This window comes from Caloenas nicobarica, chromosome 1, assembly GCF_036013445.1.
Source record: "Caloenas nicobarica isolate bCalNic1 chromosome 1, bCalNic1.hap1, whole genome shotgun sequence".
NCBI lineage: Eukaryota > Metazoa > Chordata > Aves > Columbiformes > Columbidae > Caloenas > Caloenas nicobarica.
In genome coordinates, this window is record NC_088245.1 from 24670317 (window position 1) to 24696477 (window position 26161).

At 38.4% G+C, this 26161-nt stretch overlaps 1 protein-coding gene across 1 annotated transcript in view; it reads left to right on the forward strand.

Moving 5' to 3' along the window:
* The window catches only part of ATP6AP1 (ATPase H+ transporting accessory protein 1), a 54411-nt gene extending 28619 nt beyond the window's left edge, over positions 1-25792 (forward strand). Inside the window, exons 7-10 of the mRNA XM_065649803.1 lie at positions 12209-12450; positions 13045-13098; positions 19667-19904; positions 24517-25792. Coding sequence (XP_065505875.1) covers positions 12209-12450; positions 13045-13098; positions 19667-19904; positions 24517-24726 — 744 coding nt within the window. The 3' untranslated portion in view covers positions 24727-25792. The remainder of the gene's footprint in view (positions 1-12208; positions 12451-13044; positions 13099-19666; positions 19905-24516) is intronic.
* The last annotated feature ends 369 nt before the right edge of the window (positions 25793-26161 follow it).

The window sequence follows — 26161 nt, forward strand, 5'->3', positions numbered from 1 at the left end:
TAAGAAGGATGGAAAGAAGATACTATTACCTGTGTTCATTTGAATGCGACCTTTGTCTCTGAAGGTTTCTAAGCCAGAGATTACAGAAATCCAGGAGGGCATCTTGGGACAAGTATTGTTTGTATTTACCTTTTTCTCAGTTTTAGCTGCCAATTACTATCATTAGCACTGGTTGTGAGCTAGGTGACCTTTGGTCTCACATGGTTTAGCTGGTCTTGTGTCTTGGCAGTGGAAGGTTGGGATATTGACACAGCATTTATCTGGAACAGGAGTGTGAAATGTAATGTGTAACTTATTTAACTAAAGGCCATGAGCCAGAAGAAGAAGCCAAGAGACTAAACAAAGCTCCACTAAAGGAAGCTCATGGACTTTCCTCCTCATGCCCGCCCATAAGGTTGTTGTAGCATTGCCACTCTTGAAAATGAAAATAGTTGCCACATAAAAAACCCCCGTCTGCTGCACGTAAATCATTGTTCTGCTGGCAACCAAGAAATACATAACAAAAAGTGATTGTGTGAGCTGGAAATTGGGTAGGTAGCACTCCACACTTCATCCAGGTTTCCTTACTTTCAGTGTAGTGAAACCAACTGAATATTTAAAATCCCTGTGATTAAGGATCTGCAAGTTGCCTCTAGGAACTCTGAAACCTTTCCTCATTCATTGCTACTGCTGAGCAAAGAGACTTGTATCTTCATCACCTTCTCCATACACCAAAGCCCATGGGCATGACCTTTTTCGGAGGCAGACATACATTCCCATTTTGAGAAAGCAAACATTTAGAAACTGTAAATGTTCCTGTCCACCCAGAGGATCATCACAGCATATGTGTTGTGTCTCCCCACAACATGTCCCTAGGGCTGAAGAGCCAGGAGCTCAGTTCAGTATGGGTACGTAGCTCCTGCGTGTGGTCAGAGCAGCCTTGCCCTAAACAACCACCTACAGTACTTCTTGTCTTCCTTCCCTTTGTAGGAAATGAAATGAATAAAGCTGGTAAAAGAACCAGCTAGTGCAACCACAGAGATGTCCAATGTACTGGCAAAAGCATTTACGTCCTGCATCATTTGATTTCTAGTACAGCCTCCATTGTCTGTGCTAAAGGAGCAGCTGTTAGATGAACAAAGACAGTCTTTACCATCACATGACATAAAAAGTTGCCAGTAATTGGTAAAATGCAAGTCCCTGATCCTGGGACAGCACATTAACAGAGTTAAGAGGAGGTAGAAGAAACCTGGATTATTTCATTTTAGTTTCAACTGACATATTAGAATCTCTCTTTTCACTTTATGAAATAATTTATTCGCTCTATGTAGTGCTACAAAATGTTTCAATTTTAGAAATTCAATGTTTTGTGGTAGGAAGACATTTTGTTGTGCACTGCTAGACCTGCAAATTTGTGCATACAGTGGTTGTGTTTTTCTCTACTTTCTAACTCTTACCCTGCCTGTGATCCCCTGAAGCATTAGACTCTGTTCAAAGCCATCAGCTAATAATTTTTTGTCATTTGAAAGAGAAAGGAGGGTCCATCATTATTCATACATAGCCATTGTGCATATGCAGCCATTAAACAACATACGAGCCTCTAAGATTAGGGTAGAGGATAATTTTTTGTGTAATTTTCAAACATATTTGTGACTTTAACAGAGAAATATATCTTTACTTAAGTGATGGATAGTTCTATTGAAATGTTCTCTCTAAAAGTTAATTTTATTAAATCCTACGGGCTTTTCCATAAAAATATGTTGACCTGGAATTTCATGCCAGCTTCTGTTCACAAAGATTGCACATTAAAGCTTTAGCAGACAAAGCTAAGAACTAGGCCAGGGTGTTAATAACATGTTGACAGGCTGTTACGGGAGTGTTTGTGTATTGAAATACAGATCTTATTTCCTTCCGAAGATCGTATTACCCCATCCCTTGTACCTAACAACTTTAAATTGAATTGGATTTCAGTCACCTAATATATGGTATCTTTCTTTTTATAAAGTTGTCAAATTAGAAAATTAACTGCTTACAGAAACTTGTGGCACTAATATCTTTTGAGGAAATAGCTCTGTGTGGTCAGATCCCTGTGCAGTCGCTTGTGTTAGCACCAGCCAAGCTACATCAGACCCAGAGTCAATGGTAGGAGGGCTCTGGGACTCACCAGTGGACCCCAGACTGTTCGCCTGGTGGGGTACTGGGATGCTGTAAGAGAAGAAGCAAATTTGCCCAGCATGACTTGACAAGGTTTTGTTTCTTCTGGGATCCAGCCTGGTCTCATGGCACTGTACTGATCCATGTAGGCTTACCAGCTCACTACACCCTAGCACAGCAATCTCTGTTATTGGGCTCTTGTACAACATATGTCTTTAGTACCACTGGTAGGCACACTTCCAGTAACCCAAAAAAAAAAGGGCAAGAAACCTATCCTTTTCCTGCAAAAAAGGTTTTTTAATGGAAACATTGCTGTAAAACCCATACATGAAGTGGTGCCTGACATCCAATTTGATATTACATGGCATACTTTGCTCTTGTTCTGTCCTTGTCATTTTACTAAAACCTCAATGTTTACAATTTCATTGAAACATTGCTGCTGTTCTTCTGGGATGTGATTTCTGGTTTAACCCAAATGATTGAGTGACTCCACAGGCAGATATTTAATGAGTCATAAAAAGTATCATTCTATATTTCAGTGTACTACAGTATGAAAGTTAAACCCCAAGTATTCTAAAAGCTAGATATCTCTGCCTCTAGGGCTTTCAGCCAGATCACATGCAAAATCCTGATATAAAGTAAGGAGGGTTTCTTGCCTTACATTGAGCAGAACTACTGCAAGCTGAAATTTAGATCCCCCTTTACCTCCTCACTGTTGAAAACTCCTTCCTCCTCCCCAGTACATGATTTCCTTATGACCCTAATGATATTCCTTCGTACTGCTCCACTATTTTTCTCAGGATCTGAACTGCCAGCAGGAGCAACTGGTTGTAGCTGAACCAAATCCCCAGCTAGACTGGCCAGGACCTAGAAGCAAAGCTTGGCTATGGGGTAGGAACAGCAATAGGCATCAGGTTGCTATAGCAATCCAAAAGAAGTGCTGGAAGGAACTTGGTCTTTGCTTTCTAATACCCCTCACCTTATAAATTTCAGTTTTTCAAAGTTTAATATCAAAGCATCATGACAAGGGCCAGTAAGGACCAGCCACAGAGGTGACAGTCACACCTAACTGCTGGCAAAGGTTGCATGCTTTGGTCTCATTTTGTTTTAACTGATGAGCTGGAAACTGGTAGGAGATAAAGGAAATTATGAAATTGAGATTGATGACATTGGCTTGAAGTGTGTTAGGTGGAAGAGTTAACTAGGCTTTGGTAGAAATACGTCTATTTGAGACAAACTTGGAAGAGGAAAAAAATTTTATCAAGAGAAAAGAAAGCGTGGTAATCTCCTTCAAAAATGCATGGATGTTATTTCTAAGATTAGCTTTGTCTAGACTTCCTGATGTCATTTTCATTTATATATATACCTCCTAGAACTGTCAGAAAAATCAAGTGGATACTGAGTGCAAGAATGCAGAGTAGAAGGCAAGGACCTTTTTATTGATTTTCTGTGAAAAAAATTGCTTGTTTTCACCTCCCTGTCAAAAAGATCCAGTTTGCTGGAATTATCTGCCTTTGCCTTCTGATTCGGCAAAACTAGGAAGACAGGGACCAACTTCCCTCAAAAGTTCCTGCAGTGCAAGTTCTGACTTTCTCTGTTTTCTCCAAAAGTGTTGTCACACACAGATGGAGAAGCCAAAAGTAAAGAATGGTGTTGTCACATTGAACATGGTATTTTTACAGGAAGAATCTGACCATCTGAAAAACATACTGGTATTTATACTGTCATTTATTACAGACAAACCTGAGGAACTGTAAGAATGACGTGTAACTTTTAAAAGTTAAAAATTAATTTCCTTCAAGTATAAATAAAAAATTTAAGTGTAATATGTAATGCTGTTGGCCTGACCACATCTCTTTCTTCAAGTTAAGAAGAAAAAGGGAGACAGGCTCCCCATTTTGCAGATTAATCCTCCAAAATGCTGCAGAATCAAAATATTAAGTGGAGGGAGGGAGACTTTTATGGATCTTCAGGTTTTTAATTCACCTGTCACTAGCCTACATCTGGGACAAATGGTGCTGGCAACTCTTCTGGCACTGTGAGTAACATATTTTCGCCCCTGTCTGCATTTTTCAATTAGATAACCCACCAAACCCCTATCTAACCTCAGTCCAACTCACTACATATCTATTTCCTTTTATTGCAGCAGAGGCTCCTCATCCTTTTTCACATCTCCCATGGCAACTTGGATTTCACATATGGACATAAGAATGTGGGGAAAAGCCAGCTGGAGTGGGTATTCCCCTTAGCAGTCTAAAAATGACATAAAATCTGTAGCTTCTTTCATCTTTATGGCAGAATTGCCAGAAACAGGGCCCAAAATCCTATGTAAAAGCTGGGGAGATTGGCATCAGCAAATACTCCTTGAATGATACATCTGGTAGAATCCTTTCTGGATTAATTCTGTTTTAGAATGCAAGCTCTTAATACTTTTTTTTCCCTATTTTGCATATTAGATTGATAAATCTGATTAGCTAAAAGGCTGCAAATGAGTTAACAATCTGGTAGAGAACCAAGATATTGTTTTCTTTGGAATAAGTGTATTCAGGTTATTTGTCCTAAGTGAAATTCAAGGTGGAGAATTTAAGTGTAGCAGCTCCTTCCACTGCTTCTCCAGCTTATACATATTCTGTTTTACTTTCTAAAATCAAGATCTTTTTATACGCCAATTCCTGCTCTTCCTGAAGTCAGCTGAAAGAGTTTGGTATAAAACCTGTTAAAAGTTGGAGCAAGAAAATAACAGGAAATATCATTATTTTCCTCAGAAAATTGGGATTACTGTGGCATTTATGGATGTGCTTGGATGTCCCATACATGCAAAAATTTCCTGCCTCATTTGAAGGCCTTTCAAGTAGACTGATTATCTCAAGTGCTGCTCTGCTCTGGGTTCTAGCTCTTGCATGGTCCCCGCTGACTCACTTGTCTCTGAACCACGTTCAGTTGCACAGAGTTGTCACGTTCTCTGAAAATGGAAGTCAAGAGATCTGTTACACAGCCCAGTGCTGCAAAAGGACAGATCTGTGAGGAAACACATCTAGCCATGAACATCTGAGCTGACTCTTCAGATTGTGTTTACAGAGACCACCAAACTGAGCAGTATGATAAATATTGCAGTTTTATTGTCCCTTCTAATAGAAGATCTCCAAGTGCTTGGTCATGACTTAGGTACTCTCTGCAAGGTGTGTCAGAACTATCAATTATAATAGAGATCATTAGCTCTCACGGTGAAATCATTATCTCTTATAGTGAGGCCTATATTTTGACTTTTAACACTCATGTCCCTGCCTCACTTTTGTAAAATCCCTGGGAGATGCAAAATGCCAGTAGGAGCTGAGTGTCACAGCCCCTGAGCCTTTTGGCTTGCTGGTACAAGTATGCACAGTTGGACAGGGGAGCCATCCAGATGATAATGTGGACCAGTAAGCCTGGTCACATATCTCGCAGGGCACTAAAATGGTAGTAATCATTGTTAATAAACGATTGCCATTGACAGAATGTATGCATGTTACATACCTGCTTGCTTTTTCTGCATAGGCTGGTGATTCCGGTCCATTTAAAGTTTCTACTTTGGAAAAAAAGCGTTAATGTTGACAAGAAATATGTCTGAGTAAAAAATGTAAGGGTTTGGCTCTTCCAATCCAGAGCTTACTGCAGCTTATATGTGCACACAAAAATTGATTTTTCTAAACCAGGTTTCTAAATTTTCCTGAGTCTACTCAATGCACATTTTAACCTGTTTTGTTTCCCTTCAAAGCTGTATTGTACCTTTACCTTGTGCTGTTTGCATCAAAGAGAATTAATATGGAAGGAAAAAACAATTTCAGAAATTAAATTCGGGTTCTGATAACACCTGCAGGTGCAATTACGTGGGATTTGTGCAGTCTTTAGATATGTAAGTTTTACTGTATTATATACAAGTTATAAAATTTCAGGTGATTTAGGATGAACAGAAATTTCAAATTTTAAAAACTACCTTTAAGTTGTGATAACCTACTACTTTGAATGAGATAAGTAAATGAGCAAGAAATGTTCATTCAAATGAGCTTCTGGTAATTCCTGATAAACTAAGCGACTCCACAGGAAATGTTTGGGGGATTCTGAGTATAACCAGATCACCCTACAAATGTTCCTGTTAGAAAAAGCACTTTAAACATCCTCTGTGTTCCGTTGCAGCAGAGCAGAAATTTTGTCTCTGTCAGTTTGAATTATAAAGAATGAAAGTCAAAATTAGTTGCAGGTAGGTAACGTCCTTTGCAACAGAGCACAAAGGACTGTAGTTGCTGCATCAAAGTTTGCATTTGAATTTGAACTTACTCAAAAGTCTGTGCTGCCCTGGACCAGTGGGTTTTTTCAATACTATGTCTGATTTCATATGTTCGTAAATGATGGTATGAAACAGTATCTCATGGTTCACATTTTGTACTGATATGTTAATTCAAATGATAGGACTTGAAAAAGTAGTAGGAAAAATGTGTAGTTCACTTAGTAGACAGGAAAATATATCCTAACAAGGCTGGGCTTCTATCTCTTTTGAAAACTAGGAATCTAGGGTTTGACCATTGTAGTGAAGAAGCCTTCCTCATCCCCCTGGAGTCTAGTTCTGTAGATAATTCCAGACAGAATCACAGAATAATTGAGGGTGGATGTGACCAGCTGGAGGTTATCTAATCCATCCCTTCTGCTCAAGAAGGGCCACCTAGAGCCAGTTGCTCAGTACCATGTCCAGTGGGATTCTGAACACCTCTGCAAACGGGGACTCCACAACTTCTCTGGGCAACCTGGGCCAGTGCTCAGTCACCCTCACAGTAGAGAAAGTTTTTCCTGATGTTCAGACAGAATCTCCTGTGTTTCAGCTTGTGCCCTTTGCCTCTGATCCTGTTACTGGGCACTACTGAAAAGAGCCTGGCTCCATTTTCTCTACAACCTCGCTCCTGGTAATTATACACATTGATAAGATTCCCTCCCTGAGCCTTCTCTTCTCTAGGCTGAACAGTCCCAGCTCTCTCAGCCTTTCCACGTAAGAGAGATGCTCCAGACCTTTCCTTATCCTTCTGGCCCCTTGTTGGACTCTCTTCAGTATGTCTATCCGTCTTGTACTGAGTAGCCCAGCAGCTGACCCAGCACTCCAGGTGTGGCCTCACCAGTGCTGAGTAGAGGGGAAGGATGACCCACTTTTGACCTGTTGCAATGCTTTGTCTAATGCAGCACAGGACACTATTAACCTGCTTTGCCACATTGCTGGCTCACATTCAGTTCGGTGTCCACAAGGATCCCCAGGTCCTTTTCTGCAGAAATACTTTCCAGTTGGATGGCCCCCAGTATGAACTGGTGCCTGGGGTTATTCATCCCCCGGTACAGGACTTCACACTTCCCATTGTTGAACTTCATGCAGCTCCTGTCAGCCTGTTTCTCCAGTCTGTGGACGTCCCTCTGGATGGCAACACAACCAGGATGAATCTACGTCCCTCAGTAAAACAGAGGGACACTACTTGAGTTATATACGGAATGCAAGATTCTCCCAATCTAGGACCAAAATTGAAATTATATTTTAAGACAGCCTAGAGAGGAAGGAAAAACAAAACCCACAAAACATTAGAAATCATAAAAATGTAAAAAGTTCAAACTCTCAAAAATAGAAATAACTGGTAACTCTTTACTTAATGTTTTAGATTTTGACAGCCCAAAGCACTGTTATGCTCCAGTCTTGCACCAGCAGATGACTGAAATAAGTGTAATCAAATACATTCTTTCTCCTCGCTGTACATGCGATTTTATAAACTTGACACTGCAAGGAACATCTTTATGGTTATTCCAAATCGTAATGCTTGCTTTTAAAATTTTTGACCTTTAGCAATGAGATACAACCAACCATTGCCTGCATCACAGATTTATGGCACAGTATCTTTCAGAAAAACTGGTGTATTAGCAGAGAAGGTGGCAGCAGTGGTGATGCCATCTGTAGTGAGGCTGTGATGCTACACCAGTTAGAAAACATGGAGGAAAAGTGACCTGTTTGTGTGGGAAGGATTTGAAATGTGCTGATACTTGGCTGGGATGTGAATACTATGTGCCTTCTGATGTCCCTCAGCCAAACTCCAGCAACCAGCATGATCTGTCATTCTGCTGGGAGCAGCACCCCTGCACTTGGCACATGGAAGCCTCCTAGCATAATTTTTAAATGATATTTCGTGAAAAAAAAAAAAGGATTGTAAAGATCCCTGTTAAAGCAGTTTGAGAAAATGTAAGTGTACAGTCTACTTGGTATCCTGTCAAAAGAATTACTGATGGGTATATACAGCTCAAGCTACCAAACTCAAAATCTGGTTCGGATAGCAGGTATTTGTCTTTGAGGTGCTATGGGAGCAGCTGCAGTGTCTGTCCTTCCCTCCTCAGATGTTACACCTCATGATTCAGCCCTTCAAATTCGTAAGTGACCAAAAGGATTTTTTTACTTCCCCTTTCACAATATATTTTGAGCTTTTCTCTTTGTTATGAATTTCCTAAATATTTGCAGGCTCTTTTCTGCATTTATGAAGTTTAATACTAATAGCAATACCTGGTTCCTATACTGGACTTTTTTTTTTTTTTACTAGAAGATAGGACTGTTATGTAGTTCTGTGACTCCAACAACAGGTTTTATTGTGTTATGACTGAATTCAGAAAAATTACCATTTGCCATCTGAGTAGGCTATATACAGAAAATGCACTGTAGCCCACAGTACTAGTATGGAGGCAGAAACTAGGTTAAGGTACAACCTAAAAAAAAAAAAAAAAAAGAAATGTACCCTTCTTTTTCCTCCTGGCCTCCATCCCTGCAGGTACAGAAAGACCTTCCCCTTTCTCTAACTCTTAAAATAAGAGCAACAACTCTACAGAGAGGATGTGACCATAGATAGATACTGTTAGAAATGAAAAGGTGCGATGAACACCACCAAGACAGTTTTCTTATTCTTATGGATGTGCACACCTAAACGTAACAATAAAAAAGTCAAGAAGTACAAGACAGAAAAAGAAGATGTAGCCATCTGTTGAACTGACATCTAAAAATCTCATGTTGGAACTACTGTGAAATGTAGCTTCTTTCTATGGTTCATTACCACTCATCATTTCAGCCAATGAAAATTTTCTTTTCCCAATATTTTGTATTTTTCTCATATGTGTTTACAACCATCCAATTTATATTTGTTTGTGCTTTCAAATATATAAAATGGCCCCAGATCTTTTTTCTTATGTCTAGCCATTCTGTTTTGGAACAGCCAACAAAAGCCCAGCAACAACAAAATAAATGAATAATTTTGGATCTAAGGTCTGTTTGCTCTGAAAAAAGATCAGTAGTTGGTGCATCAAAATGTTGCCAGATCAGCTGTCTTTCTCCTTTCCAAGAGAGATAATCCTGAATTAGAAGGCTTGTAAAACATATCAAAGGGAGGAATTTTGTCCAGGCTGCTTCTATTACAGGTTCCGTTGATAATTACAGCATTCACTTCTGCTCTTGAAAAATATAAATTGCACCCTTTCTTTTCTGTGCCTTGTTTAATTAGGTCTTGTGATAGCTTGCTGCATATCTGAGATCAAAAATGTCATTGATAAATCCAGAGGAACAAGATGGCAATTGTATGGTTCAGATTAGGTAAAGGGGGCACTGAACAACAGAATTTAGTGATTGACACCACTGCCACTATGGATCGTTCCTGAATAATCTAATCTGATTTATAATAATTCGACGTAAGTCTAATGCATTTCTGAAGCAACTACCTTGTCCTATGTAGTTTATCGTTTAATTTATGGCATGAGGAGAATTATTTTAAGTCAGTGAGCTCATGTTTGTGCAGCAACAAAAGAATAAGAAAACGTTCCTGAAACAGAGAGGCAGGGATGTGCTGGGGAGTTCAGCCTCTGGCTGCCGGTCAGCTGGAAGGAAGCACTGCTGTCCTCAGGCCTCCGATGGGTCCCCGGCTGGGCTATTTCAGAGATCCTCCTTCCAACCCCAAGACTAAGTTTTCCTGAATCTCTGTGAGGTAACGCCTTCTGATTTTGAACAAGCTAAATTACCTCACCCACAGGTAACTTGTAGAAATGCATGTTCAGGCTGGAGGGATGAATGTATAGGCTGGTAAGCGCCTGAGGGACGTTTCTCCAGAAAGCTGATACCTTCAGGCTCACATTTGGTGTAGCTGTCCTGCCTGCCTATAGCTGTGCAAATACAGACTTGCTGGGCTGCCCAGTCCGTGACTGCCCATGTTTTCAGTCACAAATACGACCAAAACAAAGCCTGCTTTTAGAAATGTGCTTGGCAAGCTGTGTTGCCTCCCTGCTTCACAATGGGTAAATTTGGTTAAAAAGGTTTGATCATGGGAAACTAGTGGATTTCTTAGTCCCTGATATCCCTTCTTCACAGGCAAACACTTAATATGCTTGTTCAGAGACGAAAAGGAATCTTTATGTGTGAGCCTCAGAACAAAGTACTGGCAGCAGAGCAACAGAAATAAAGCTGGAGTCTCATGATTATATTCTAATAGCTTTCTTTTTATTTTAAGGTACTTCAGCCTAATCCCCTCAGTTAGCCCAATCACAGTCTCCAATATAGCATTGTTTTCAGCTATTAGCAGGTGGTTTTTAAAGCCCTCTTTAGACGATATGTGAGGCCCACATAATGAAGTCAATTCTTAGACAAGATATAATTTAGACTTCAGCTTTTCCTCTCAGTTTGAAATAAAATGATTACATTTCAGGAGAGCCTAAGGGAAGATTAAAAGTTTTATATCAAAAGTTGAATATTTTCTTTTGTTGTACACTCTTCTTTTAAAGAAAATGGTATTCATTTAAAATAATGCATGTTCTGATGTATTTGAAAAGGCACTACTCTGAATTAAAAAGAAATTCATAAAGTATGCATGTATGGGAGAGGAAGATTGCAATCTTCATTTGAGCATTTAGTCAAAGGTTTTTAACTCAGCCTATTCTTCTTTGTTCATAAAATGAGATATCTGCAAAGACGCATTGTAAATAACAGATGGCCCATAGCGTTTAGAGAGCAGCGGTTAAGGTGACGAAATCTTCTGGGGCTCCTCTCTACAGGCAGGTTATAAAGCAATATTATAGCCTCTGTTCCAGGCTGGAAAATGGTCCTTGCCTGTCTTTAAACACATTAAAAATGGTTCCAGGCAATAGCTCCACATAATTACAGTTCTGGTAACCCCTGCGATGCCTCTCATTTCTTGTATCCCAAAGTTGTCCAAGGGCAGAGGCCGCTTGTAGAATACAAAATTGTAAATCTGACATGGGTCTTAAAAATAAATGGAATATCCCAGATATGAACAGATTAAAAAGTCAAGAGTAAGATATGAACAACAGGATTAAGTTATTGTCTGATAAGGTCAGCTAGCTTTTGCTTTTACCATTGATATCAATGGGGCTGTTTTTCTAAGGATGCCCTGGGCATATTTGTAAAAAAGCACTACCTATTAAAGAGAGTTCCTGGAAACCACCTAAAAGCAAATGTATATATGCATTGAAGCCTCTTGTAGGAGTTCGTCACATCAGCCAAATGAGCATAGATCTTCTTTTTCCAGAAGCCATCAGAAGAGTCTAAATATAACACTGTTGTAGTTGAGTAGCCTGTTTTCATGCCTGTTGAAATGAAAAGTGCAAAAACTGTTATTGTTACTAATGGGGGTGGTCACTGAACTGGCAAGCTGAAGTTTTCTTGTGATTTTATCATAGAAATATAGTTAATTTCTTTCAGTATATTCTTCTGTTAAAAAAATAATTTCTTTCACCTATTACCACTAATGCATACTACTATTTTAAGGCAGCATTAACAACATGGTTTTATGTTTATTTGCCTAATGTCACTAATACTTGTTTTCACATGGACACCTGACCATGAGAACCTAGGTTAACGCCACCCCATTTGCCTCCATACTGCCAGTTAAATAGACAGACAATAAAAATATTGAGGTTGACTGAGGATTTAAAAAGGATGGGTGCTCATGGTGCAGAACAGTGAAGGTCTGTATTTGGTTGATATTATCTCTTGCAAAGGAGATGAATTGTTTCTGTGCTGTTATTCCAGATTTCTAGAAGAACTGGTGTGGCGTCAGAATTAAGACGACAATTAATGGCCACTGAGGAAGAAGACAGTTTGTCATATCCTCCTCTGAACAAGACCACTGGAAATGATACATGCATCCTTTTTTACGCTAGTAATTTCAGTCTCACAGCCAACGGTTCAGTTCCTATAGATTTGACAAATTCAACATTTGTAACCCGAACTGTGGATATTTCTTCCTCTGAGTGCTCAGACTCCAACACAACGTGAGTAGCCCAAGAAATTTCATAATACGTGTGTTTCTGAAAAATAATAAGAAATGGTGCAGTGTCAAGTTAATACTAATTTAATTTTATTCTTCTAAATAATCCAAAATAAAGAAAATACTAAATTGAATATTCTTAGAAGAAAAAGATTGACTCAAGACCCCCAAAATTGTTCACATACAGCCTCCTATTTTCACTTTTTTTTTTCCTCTTTATGTTCCTTACTTCCTTGTTTGTTTATATTTGGTTTCTCTATGCCTGATCGTACAATCACAGAAATCTCCACTGGCAATAATAAGATCATAATTTCATTGCAAAATTTCTTTGAAGGGGAATATTGCCAGTTACTAGGTAGTAATTCAACTGGAAGTACATCAATGGAACATGATCTCTGTTTTCCTTTACTTTGAGGCACCTGTTCTTGGGCAACAAAAACTCTAGAAATATTTTGTCATATTTTTCTGTGTACTGAACCTTTGCTATATGACTTTTGTAATTGCCTATTGATTTACAATATTCCCTCTGATTGAAATGTCACAATGATCTAATTAAAGCTGACTACTCTAACATTAAAAATCTGTTTCTTATTCTTAGACTGTCATTAAGATATACAAATCCAGTGAATGGAATCAGCAGCCTGGAGATAAGGTAACTTATGATTTATTCTTAAATAGACCTTTGTGATGTGCAAAGCCTGATTGTAAATTAGAAGAAAAAAAGAGGAGGGGTTAAGTGGAAACGGTTTTGAAATTATTATTTACTTTCTGTTCTGAGGGTTTACTACATAGGAGAACAATAATACAGTCTTTGTAGAGAGAAGATATTAATATGCTCAGGTAAAACTCTTAAAAAGTGGTGTAGGCAACCGACCATACTGTAAGGTACTGATATATGCAGCATAGTGTTTTGCTGATAGGATCAAACCACAATCCTGTCTCAGGGAAATCTAACTGTGATTTGCAAACAATTCTAGCAGCTGTCTACTTACATGGCCCGGGTTGTACTTAGTCCTAATGTAGATTACCAGTGTACTGTGTGAAAGCTACCTTGTGGCTATTGAGTGGTGCAAAAACTCGTAATTTTTCTGCTCCATGGATGGTTACAAGACCAGGTTTCTCCTACCATTAGAAGAGAGAAGAAAACTTAGGAGACAGGAAGACCTGTGATGAAAAGTCAAAAGGAGGAGTTGCTGCTGTTGTTCTCAGTAGTGGATTCTAGGGATGGAACAGCGTCTGCTACTGCTGTGAGGGATGCCATACAGCTGCTGGTCCACCAACCTCAGTTCTTTCCTGAGCAGCAGGAACAGCAGTTAAAATTATTTTCTTAAGATCTGGCAAAGATAATGTGGCCTGCTCTTTTCATTTAGGTGCCTCAGTTGATTGCTTAAAGTTATTTAGGAAGGAGTTGGGCTGGAGAATTTGCACTGAATTTAATTTGCTTATATCAGAGGATAAACTGGATGTTTGCTTGGGCAGCAAGAGGTTGAATGACTTCTTACAAAATGCTTTTGACATTTTGAGTAAGGGAAACCAAAATCCAAAGAAATGGAAGAGAAAGTTTAAAGGAATAATGTAGGAGACAATCAAAGCTTGAACAACATTTTAGTAGGCAAGTAAAAGAGGCACATCGCACCAAGATGATAAGCATGAATGAATAAATACCATTATTTACACTGAGATAGAAGGACATATACATTATGTAAAAGGACCCCCAGAAGGGCTTGTCTTGAAGAGAGTCAGTTGTGCGTTTGGACTTGTGTTTGGAGTACATCGAACCACTTCCAGTCATCGTCATAAGACTATGATAGGTGGTAAAAAAACCAAACATACTTTGTTATTTAACATCTCCCCTCCCATCCAAGCATCTAGAGCTTTCTGAAAGAATATAATGTACAGAGAAGATTGCTGTTAGTATAGTATTTTTACCTTTTTTTTGACGATTGTGGTTAGCTATGTATAGGATCCTTGAGGTGGTTGTCTTTGGCAATAGAGTCAAGCATTTCTTGGTTTCAATACTGTTCATTTCCCTGAACATCACAGGGAATTAAGGAAACAGTTTCCTTGGATCCCATTTCAAAAATACCATTCTCAAACCAAGAATCTACCCGAGTCATGCCTTTACTCCAAGTCACAAAATATCGCTTGTTCTGGTGCTGTCCTCGTGCTCCTCTGTCTACTGTCTGTGGCTCCTGCCTCACTCTTGTAGAGACAGACCCACCAAAACTGTGCCCTGGATTCTCATGTCTTCGCTCATATTGGTGGACGTCTTAGCTGCTCTGATGTAATTTCCTTCTGTGCAAATGAATCTGGTTGCCTCCTACATTTGTCCTAAATGTGACCATCTTCGGCATAACACCAGGTTTTCTAGTAAAATCACAGTTCAAATAAAATAATATGAATCATAAAGCACTCAAAAATCCTATGGATCATGACACTGTGCTGCAAAACTAGCTACCAAGCCAATTGGTAGAACTTAAAGGGGTTGTTTTCTTTAAAGCAGTTAACAGGTTTTGCTCAATGTTAACATAGCAAATTGCAAACCTTAGGATGCTACTATAGAAACTAAACACTTTGGCAGTTGAAACGTTTGTCTGTAGCAGGCATAAGAAGATCAAATGTGATGTTGGTGCATGCATATGGACTTAATGAGGATTATTCAGATTTATATTTAGTAATCTGTTTGTTAAAATCTTATCATTTTAATTAATCATTGGGAGAAAACATTAATGTAGTCATGAACCTGAGATGCATCTGGAGAGAAGAAATTTGAAGCAACTCTGCAGACAGACTGATTGTAAGTTAAAGGACAACATCAGTACAAAAGGTGAATGGTTCATGTTTTCTCTCTTATTCTGGAATATGTTTTACATCCTTTGAGCCTGTTGTAGTAAAGGCAGAAATGCTCACAAAGTTTCTCTTGACCTGTGCTTCTACTTGAATACATTATAACTAAATACCAAAATACATTAACAGTCCTTGAAGCTGGGATAAGAAACTCAGGCTCCACAACAGATTAATATTTGAAAAGAGAGTAGGTGAAGTCCTACCCTCTATCATGCCCAGCAAGTAATTAAAGGAGCTTAGGCTGGCTGTGTTTTGCAGAAGAATTTGATTTATCCCACTGGGCTAGGTGTGATCCAGGTTTTTAATAGCCCCTCAGGGCATTTAGATGCAAAAATGTGTAAATTGATTATTTTTTATGAGTAACACAGACGCATAGTAATGAAAAATGGGGTAGAGAAAGAAGGCGAGGGGTGGCTTCCATGGTAGCCATTGCTTGGGCATTCACTGAGCATTGGCCTGCTTGTGGGAGATAGAGAGGGATTGTTTCTGCATTGCTTTTTTTCCTCTTTCCTTGACTTATTAAGCTGTCTGTATCTCGACCCACAAGTTTCCCCATTTTTGCTCTTCCTATTAACCCCCTGTCCTGTTGGTGACAGGGAATAAGCAACCAGCTATATCGGTGCTTGGCTGCTGCTGGCTCGCATCAACCAACACCTCCTCAGAAGCCTTTATTGAGAAAATTTTCTGCTAAAGACACCCTTGGTTATCTGTGATGTTTTATGTTGGATTATCTCTTGATTTAAGAGACAATTGTGTCATTTTAGGCCTCTATTAGCTACTGTAATACAATACTGTATGGCATATAATGCAAATAATAAGATAACCTCAACAGAACCAGAACAATCCATTGATCTTTTCATGATTCAGGAGCACTTTATTCCTCTCGTTCATCTCAGCAAGTCTATTCTCAAGACCTTCTAAAACACACAGAGATACGTTAAAACCTCAGTTTTCCCTTATGGTTCACTTTGATTACGTTTCATGTTCAAGATGACTCCTTGGTAAGATTACAGTCTGCTTCGATAAGCAGGACACAAGCATGGCAAAAAGGTGGGAAGCAACAGAGCTCAGAGCCATGACTGCATTTTTTTCCACTGTAAAGCCCATTTACTTAGGTGTAGGAGAGCATCCCTTGACGACAGGAAGTGATACAAGAGAGGAAAACATTCAAACAGCTCAATCTATTCTTCAATAGAAGAGGCTCTAACTTCAGCAGCATGAGCTGGATCCAGAGCCTGCCCTTACCACCACTCATCTACCACCTCATGCTGAGCAGTGACTCGCATCCCACCTCCTGCTCGCAGCTGCAACAGCTGCTTTGTCCTGTGCAAACAGCTGCCACCTCCCTCTCCCTCCCTCTAGCAGGAGCAGCTGTCCCATTCACCCTCCTGCCCCTGCCACAGGGAGGGGAGCTGCTGGGAGTGGGAGCAGAGTGTTTCTGGTTTTGGTAGGTTTAGGAAAGTGAACTGCAGCGGGGGTAGGAGCAGTGGGCAGCAGGTTTTGCTGGAAGAAGCATCATCTCAGCTCTCTCAGCAGCTGGTGACATCTGGCTGTTCAAGCACCTGTCTGTCATCTTCTCTGGGAAAAGGTGTCAAAGTGGGTGGAAAAGAAGGGCATTACTATTTTCACCACTTACACTGAAAAGTACTTGACTGTTGTTGATGCTCATGGCATGTATAGAGTGGAATTGACCCAAGAACTGCGCTTTGAAGTCTTTTACCTAACAGTTGTGTTTCTCTTTGAATCTTTGAAACAATAGTAATTCCACCTAGTTTTCTTTTTAGAAATCTCTCTCCTTGTAATGAACAGCCATGTGTTATGGTGATTGATAACAGGTGGTGGCATTTAGAGTTCATACGGTTATCTGGCACAATACATAAAGTGCATGATGTCTCTGTGAAAGTTTGCTTCCTGTATTGGCTCTAATGTTTAATGTACACGCAGCATTTCCTATAAAAGTCAAGGTACTTTCAGTTTTGCAGATAAAATTGTTGTTATCTCGCCTCCCCTTGTTGTTCATTTGCTATATCGTGCTCATTCTGTTTGCTATCTACTCATATGAGAAAATATTAAACTAAATGAAGTAATTCCATTGATTTTTGTTGTTTGAATGTCTTTTTTGTAATTTAATGAATTGTATCAGTTATCAGTTGAACACATCCTTATTGGAGGCTATTCACTATCTGTTGTTTGGAAAAATACTAAGGATAAAAGCCTGTATTATTAAGTTAACAATGCTTGACTTGCTCACTAATTGGAATGCTAATTTTCATAAATCTGCAAGTAACACAAAATTTTAGTCTTTGGTGCAATGTGAAGAGACAGCGATCTCTTGCAGGTCACTTTCAACTCTACTCATATACATAGCCTTATAAAACTTGTTTGTTCATATTGTAAGTCTCCAAAGAATTTCTTTGTATACCACTTTTCTTATCTTCTCAGCAAAAGTAAAGAGCACATCCAAAATCTGTGGTTGGCCCAAACATCTAAGTAAACTTCTCTGTGCTCATAACTGGCCTTCAGCTATTGCCTATAGCATTGCTACTGATGCACCATGGAAATTCTGTTCAGATTGTGCTGCGTATCAGGAAAACATTCATTTCTTCTTGCAATTAATATCTAGGCTAATACGTGTTTTAATTTTTTAACTTTATCACTATAACAATAGAATATTTTCCATAAGTATTTGTGAATGTGTACTAGATGATTTTTTTTTCACTGCTGCTTGTAGCTGAATGTTGTATGGAAAGAGCTGCTTAGGTTCAAAACGTAAAGAATTCCATTAGACGAAACATTCTTTTCTGACCTGAAAGACACTCTGAGTTCTAGGATTCCTTCTGAGGATTTTGAAACTCGTGTGGATTATGAAATTATAGGAATCAAAAGCCACAGATTATTAAAAAAAGAAAAAGAAAAAAAAAGAAAAAAGAAGAGAAGACAAGAGAAGACAAGAGAAGACAGAGGAGAGGAGAGGAGAGGAGAGGAGAGGAGAGGAGAGGAGAGGAGAGGAGAGGAGAGGAGAGGAGAGGAGAAAAAAGGAAAGGCTCAATTACTGTACTAGCCTAACCTGTCAAATTTTGATACTCCTAAGGACCATTGTTTGTGTTGAGTTTAGAGTCTATGTTATGTGGAAGACATGCTACTGAAAGCAACTGATTTGAACAAACAAGCAATATTCTGCAACAGAGAATATTCTCTTTATAGTTACATACGCCCTATAAAACATAAAATATTCTATATTGTGCCACATCTATAGATAATTGCTTATTTTTCAAATCTGTCATAATTGCATGTAAATATTACCCCAAATTTTAAATTCCACATACAGCGTTACTGATTGTGAATAGACATATTAGAATATTTTATTTTGTAGTAAGTCTCACTTATTGCTTAAAAGATTAATCTTCTAAATTCTTTATGGTTACCAATAAGGAAAAAAAATTCTTCAGCAAACAATAGAGCAATACATACATAGACCAAATAGGGTTAAAGTATTAAGCAACATATAATAAGGATAAAAGTTTATTGTTTCCTTATTAGATAACTTGTATACCTAAAAGTAACTTAGTAAAAAGTGGTAAGGGCAAGGACATAGTCCTGATCTCTAAAGGATCAGGATGTACTTTTGGATGTTCTCAATTATTTCTGTTTCAGAACATTTGGGAGGTGTTCAGACTGCAGTGGTAGTAACAAATATGTACAAATCCTGTGGTTATAAACTACTGGAAACTGCTGCAATACTGCACATACACAGAACTTTTCAAAATGAGAAAATATTTATTTGTACCTAACCTGCTACAAATTGGGAAACCAGGGCTGGCGACTCTTCCTCACCCTCCAGTGAGAGAAAACTCTGTCTTCTACTGCAAATTCAGACATTTTCAAAGGCAAATTGCCATTTAGGCATCTGAGCCAAGGAAGAATTGCAATGATAAATAGGAATGGCTATCGTGCCTCTACCTATCATAAAAGCAAATTAAAAAAAAAATCACATAAGATGTTCATTGAGAGCCACCGCAGGCCCACTGACAGTCTCCCAGGTTCTGCTCCACTTATTATAAACTGTTGGTAACTGATGAAATACTGCACTGGCAGAGGCCCTTCAGGAATGAAATTGCATTTGCTCCTTGCCTGCCACAGCTATGGGAAGATGTGCTTGTGAGACAAAACTCTAAGAAGTTGTAAAAACATATTCACAGAGTCTCTTCACTTACGAACAGTCCTAATGACGTGGGAGGCCAAGCTCAGATACCATCTGTGATGCTTGCAACTAGCAATAGTGAACCTTTATCTGTCACCAGTGCTTTATCAAGTGAACATAAATTTTTCCTTTTGTCATTATGACTTTTTTTTCCCCTCTGTTGTCTTTCTAGGTTTTTAATGACCAAGAAGTTCTATACAGGCTCAGCTAGATATTGGTCCACTTTGGATTCAGTTGAGATTGAGCAAGATGGAGGACAGTCTGCTAAATTTAATGTTTCTGTCATGTCTGCTCCTGCAGAGTATTCATTTCATTGTCAGCTGGTGGGAACAGACAATCTGTATCCTGCAAAGCTGATTCCAACCAACGACGAGGCAGAAAACTGGGATGTTTTCATTTCCGGGTTCCAAGTGAGTACACATTGCCATTTCAGGGATAATTCCAAGAACTATTACTTGCTATTGTAAGTGCTGAACGATGCACATTCATAATGCCCTTACTTTCATTCCAGCCTGAGGGAAAATGTAAAAGAAAAGCTGTTCCCCCTAGGTGAGCTATTCGATAAAGGGGTAAAAAAGACGACAGTTGCTGAACAATAAGAACATGAAAACAGAGCTTTGAAAAAAAAAAAACTCTGAAGTTGTCTGCAGAAAAAAAAAACTAATAAAGCCAAATTTGCTTAATCGGGCAAAGAATTACTAAGTCCCCATGCCTGTTTAATGAATTGGGCTGCTATTGGAAACGTGTGCCTCTTAGGTGGGTGGCTTTATGCTGTTTACTTTGTTTTTGTTTCTTTGTACTTTGTTTACTTAGTGTGGTTGCTCTTTTCAGTGGCACAGACTGTCTGAACTCCTACAGACAGAAACAAAGCCCAGTGCAAATAGACATAATGGAAGGTTTGCTATGGACTTCAATCAGGAGCAATACTAGGTCCCACATGGCCCGGAAGGAAAGCAGCTGGCTTTTTTTTTTGAATGAGGCATGAGTTTTTTGTGTACTTAGTGCAGTAGTACAGACTACATATGTGAGGTGTAGACTATGGCATCTTTCTAATTTTGAGCATTGATCTTGCCTTAGGAGAAACGCATCATCATTTATATCTTAAAACAATATTGCATTAAGGTATTTCTTTGATTAAAGAGATCATGGAACTGATAGGAATAATTCCAAACTGGACTCTACTTGTCAAAGTTGGTTTAACCCCATGATAACTGGATGCAATGCTGATATAATTGTATTTATGATTTCAATAACAAGCCATATCTCAATAATCTGAGTCCACATTTGACTTTTCTTCTTAAACAATGGAAATCTCAAAGGAACAGCATTGGTGCTGAGATTTATTTTCCAGAAATTCCAGGACCAAGTCCCACAGATTTTTGAGCAGCAACATAGCAATATACATCAATGGTGTGAACACTCCTCCCAATGGTATTTTTTGTGGAAAGGCCTGAAAATATCTGAGTCCACACAACTGTGCTTTGCCTACTCAACTCTTTGAAGTAAAGGCTTGGGCATCACTAGGCTATGAAAGTAATTGGGCTATGGAAATAGAAAGTGTCTACTTACAGTGTATCTTTTCCTTGAATTTCTATATACATTGATACCTGCTGCCTTCTCAAAGCTCAGAGGCCTTGCTCCATCCTTAGTAGGCATCCTTTCACTGGGGTCTTGATCAAGGGTAAAAGTAGTAGGTTTCCCACCTTCCTCACTGATTTGGAGCAGCAGCTGCTTCCAGTGTTCAGAAAAGAGAACTTACAGTTCCTCTGATCAAGTCCTAAGCATGGAATACAACCTGAAAAGTCCCGTTCTGATCTTTTCTGTTTTGTCAGAAAACAAAACGTCACCATTCTGGTCTCATTTCTAAGTTCTATCTAAACTAGATCATACCTTTCCAGATATCTTCCAGTGATATGTAGCAAAATCTGACTGATCTCACTATCAGTCTTTGTTCTAGAATGAAGTTTAGAAACCCCCAAAGTCTGTTGCAGGGTGAAAAAAGCACATGGGATGTACTCAGTGGTTGCAGCCAGCACAAAACCTTGTTGCTGAAACTTCATGTCAATGTTATGCAATGAATTAGAAACCAGGATCCAATGCCAGCCTAGCTGGTACAATTGCACTTTGCAATGTTGGGTCCTGAAAACAGAATCTTTGTGTTAGTGGGACACGGCACCTGCACAGTGAAGCCTTGCACAGCTTGTTCCAAGGCAAGGCTGAGCCGATGGAGCCTTTTACTTTAGTTCTGGAGCTGGCTCAGTCGCTACCATCTAAAGAACCTCTGTGGGATGCTTTCTAGGTATGCCCATAGCCTGGGATGTCACCACTGATAGCTACACATAGTACCAAAACTGCTCTGGTTTTGGTGGGGGGCTTTGTTGGTTTTGTTGTTGTTGTAACAGGAATGGTTGTTCTACTATACCTTCTATCCTTTTGAGGAGCTCGCAATTGTCTATGAAGTTAAAGAGAAGGCTGCCATCAAAAGTATTACTTTGCTTTAGTATGTGTCATAGTGGTTTAGAAGACCCTTTGTTTCTAAGAAAAACTGCCAAAAGCTTTAAAATCAAGAATATTAGGATTCTTCGTGGCTAAAATATTTCTAAGTTTAAAAATTAGTTATTCACTGTACATTTAAGAACCATGAAAAGAACAGATTTTACTTGAAGGCTTTGTCAAAGGTCAAATGAGGAGAGAACTCCATTCAAAAATATTTTAAAAATTAAAAGTAAATGCAGACTAGTATAACCAATACAAATGATGCTGGTACAAACACTAAAATTAAAACTTCCGCAGTACAGAGGTCTGTATCCAAAATGCTTTTACATTCATAAAAATTGAACAACCACATGTAAGTATTTTTAACTTTTCTATAGGTAGAAATACTGCTAGGAGTCACATTTTCGTCTCCCACCTGGGATCTAACACCCCCACAGAAATGATAAAGCTTTAGAAAAACAATAAAAGAACCCTGCATATACTTTATCTCCCACCTAAAAGTAGACACAGCACTTTAAGAATGTACAATTAAAGCTTTCACCTTGAAGGTTCAATAAGCATAATCCTGCTTTAAAAAACCCAGTGGGATTAACATAATAAAATCCAGTATTTCTGGCTCTAAAGCAGAAGTGCTAAAACCTTTCTAAACCAAATATACCTGTTAAGGGCTTCAGAGAGTTTTTGTAAATGTAGCAACAAGTGTGTATTGTGTTCTAGAATTTCAATCCATTTTGTGAACATAAATGACATAAAACGTCACCTACTTTTTGTGTTTATTGTAAATAAGTCTTTCAGGCTACGTTTCATGACTCCTGTTCACATCCTCATCTGTTGTCAAAGAAATAGCTTAACAAGCGAAGGCTTTGGTATTCACCTGTATTCTATAAAACTCTGCAAACAGTTATCTAACCCAAAAGCTTATTTCCACTAATCCTGCTTTAATCAGAACTCTGCCTATAGTGAGAACAGGCAGTATTTGCAAGTTAGCTACCATAATCTGACTTGTAAAGTTTCTTCTAAGAGGCCCAGAAAAGCTTGAATTGCTGCAGTTGTCTTCACCTCCACAGTGCCTAAATAGCCCTTAGTTCTGCATATGATAATAGCTTTATTAATCAGCATTTTGGATGGTATAGACATTGGTCTTAACACACATATTTAGTACATATTTACTTTAGATGCCTGAGACAGAGTGCTTACTCATGTAGCATTTTACGCAAACCATAGACTAATTTTTCCAATATTTGTACCAACACCTTTCCTAGGAAGTACAAACTCCTTTATTAGCACAAAACTTTCCATTTAGTTTATGGTAAAGCATAGAGTAATCATGGAATGGGAACACAGAAAACTAGAAATCCATGATCTTCTTCCTTTCTTATTGCCTGGTGAGGGAAATGCTTTATACAAACTAATTATTTTTATTTTATTCTATGATATTTTATAGAAAATAAGGTCTTGCTTCTTTACTGGTGGATTTATGTTTTTTGGTGCTTTCCTTATACAGTCATTTCAAAGAATCAGTAAATATATAAAAATTCCAGTCTTCATTTTTCTTCATTGAATTATTTAAGAAAGACTCAGAACCACAGATCAGATTAATTCTTCCATCAATTAGATGCCTTTCCTTCTGAAAGAATTAGTGTTTATGTCACTATGAACATGTGTGTAGAGGGGGGATTGTCTTCCCTTTCTTCATAGTTTTCCAATCCTTTGACGGGCTTTAACAAAATTTTTAGAGGGACAGTGGTCTCAAGGGCATTCAGTTTATTGCTACTTTTTGCAAAATTGGTGGGTAGGCAGAGAATAGACCCCCAAATTAGTTGATTTTTCTGAAGAAAATGATATGGTAGGAGCTCAGTCAGTAGAAGACCTCAAGAATCCAGTCAAAGGAAAGATATTACAGATTTTTCTAAGTCTAGAAAAGCTTATATGGATTTCATATGTCAATAGACAACACAGACCCCATACCTCAATAAAATAAATCCTCCCTGCTGTTTTGAGTCTCTGATATCTAATGAGAGAGTAAGAAAGGTTTCACAACTGTTTTCTCCTTGAACTTTCACTAAAACTCAGCCAAAAAAGTAATCTTCATTAGATGCATTTTAAAGTAGGTTTCAGGATTTCTGCTTGTCAAGGAATTATTAGCTAAAATTCTCGGGGTATTTCAACAAATCTCATTATCTGGGTGGCGTTTAACTCTCATGCCTATGAGTGCTTTGAGTTTTTCTTAAGTGGTCCTTGAGCAATACTGATCACACATGCACTTTGGGACTTCGCTTCTAAAAGTCACATGTTTCTGAAGTGACCTCCTGCCAAACAAATTAATTCTATGTTTTTAATTTCCTGGGTGAAAAGGGAAGCCGGGTAATTGTTATGCAGATGATTTGGTTCTCACTCTCTTTTAATGGGTAGAGTGTGAGTGGTAATTAACAAGTGCATTTTTTGTAATTACAACATACATCCTGAAGGTAGGGCCTATGTTCCATGTTTAATTGCACCCATCTATCTACCCTTCTTCATTTTCAGATTCAAGGCTTCAACATTGAAAACAACCAGTTTTCCTACGCAAGTGACTGTACAGGCTTCTTCACTCCTGGAATCTGGATGGGCTTGGTGACATCTGTAATTTTAGTATGGATCCTGACCTATGGAATTCATATGATCATGCAGCTTACAACAAACAGCAGATTTGATGATCCCAAAGGTCCAGCTCTGTCAGTTCCCCAGACAGAATAGACACAGGTTGATTTAATGCTGCTATGGCTTTTCTCGGTGTGATGCTAATGATTTTTATAACCTTTTACTCCATAGTATGTATAGCTATCATAGCAAAAAGAGGTAATTAAACCACATCTACAAAGGGTCCTTATGCTTACAAACAGTAATAATTCTACTTGTTATTACCATCATTTGTTAATAGGTATCTGTGTCAAGGATCCGAGGTGAGGCTGTAGAGGTTATTACTCTATCTGGCTGGTAGACTAGTACAAAGTGCCTTCAGATTAACTGATATTGGCAAAGAAAAGATGTCACAACAGAGATAAATGAGAAGGATAAATAACTTATTTGATAGGAAACCATTTATTGAAATTATTGGTCTCTCTAAAAGCTCTTTAGTAAGTGTATCATGTTGATGTTATGTCTTAAGAAGGCTGAATTGTGTCTTGTCATTTTTTCTCTTGAGGAAACCATCCAGAAAAATACAGAACTAATAAAGTATAAGTCACTAAATAAATGGTCTTGAAAAGTCTTTTCAAAATACATCACTTTGTTCAGATGTAGTATCACAAATCAGAATGAATGGATTGAGGTTTATTTTCCTTCTAATGTCAGCTCAATGCTGTGAGAATTGTATTGACTAATGCTAACTCATATGTTTGTTTTAGCCATGGACAGATGATAGAGCTACAAAGCAAGACAGGTCCTTGTCCAAACTGATCACAAAATTGTATCTGGTGTCATGGCAATAAATGCAACTTTTCAAACTCATAACCTAGGATGCAGACAGCATCTTAATGGAGACAAGGTAATGTTCCTAGCATCCCATCCCTCCTTTTCCAGATGAAGTTTGTACAAAAAGAGGGGAAAAAAAATCATATCAAGTAATTAGAAGTGCATGCTAATGTACTGTTTAAGTCTGAGCATGCTTATGGTCATCTCAATGATTCCAGAAGCCTCAAAACATTCAGAATGTGTTGGATTCTGTTGCAATTAATAAAAGATACTAAATGTTCTCATTGGGCAATCTGACTATGGAGTGAATTGCTAAATGTTATGAAAAGCTAGGAAATAATAAAAGAGAAATGATAGATTGGTAAAAAATTGTAAAAATAACACATTAATTTTCTCTTCTGTAATATTTTGTTATGACTTTGCATGTTCTATTAGTTAACAAAAAGGTATCATTTTGACAAAATTACATGTGTCACACGAAAAAATGTTTTCTGATCTTGATCCGTGTCATAGGACAATGATACAGAAGAAGGACACTTAGAGTCAACTACTTAACTAGACCAACAATAGTTCCTACCCATCATTCCTGGATGTCACTATGCAGTCAAATAGGTAAATTAAATGCTGTCTGAAGCTGTTCCTCCTGAAATATTCAATCCTGACCTGGAAAACAAAAAGAAGGCTGGCATGTAGCTATCAGAGGTGATCTCTCTGCTGT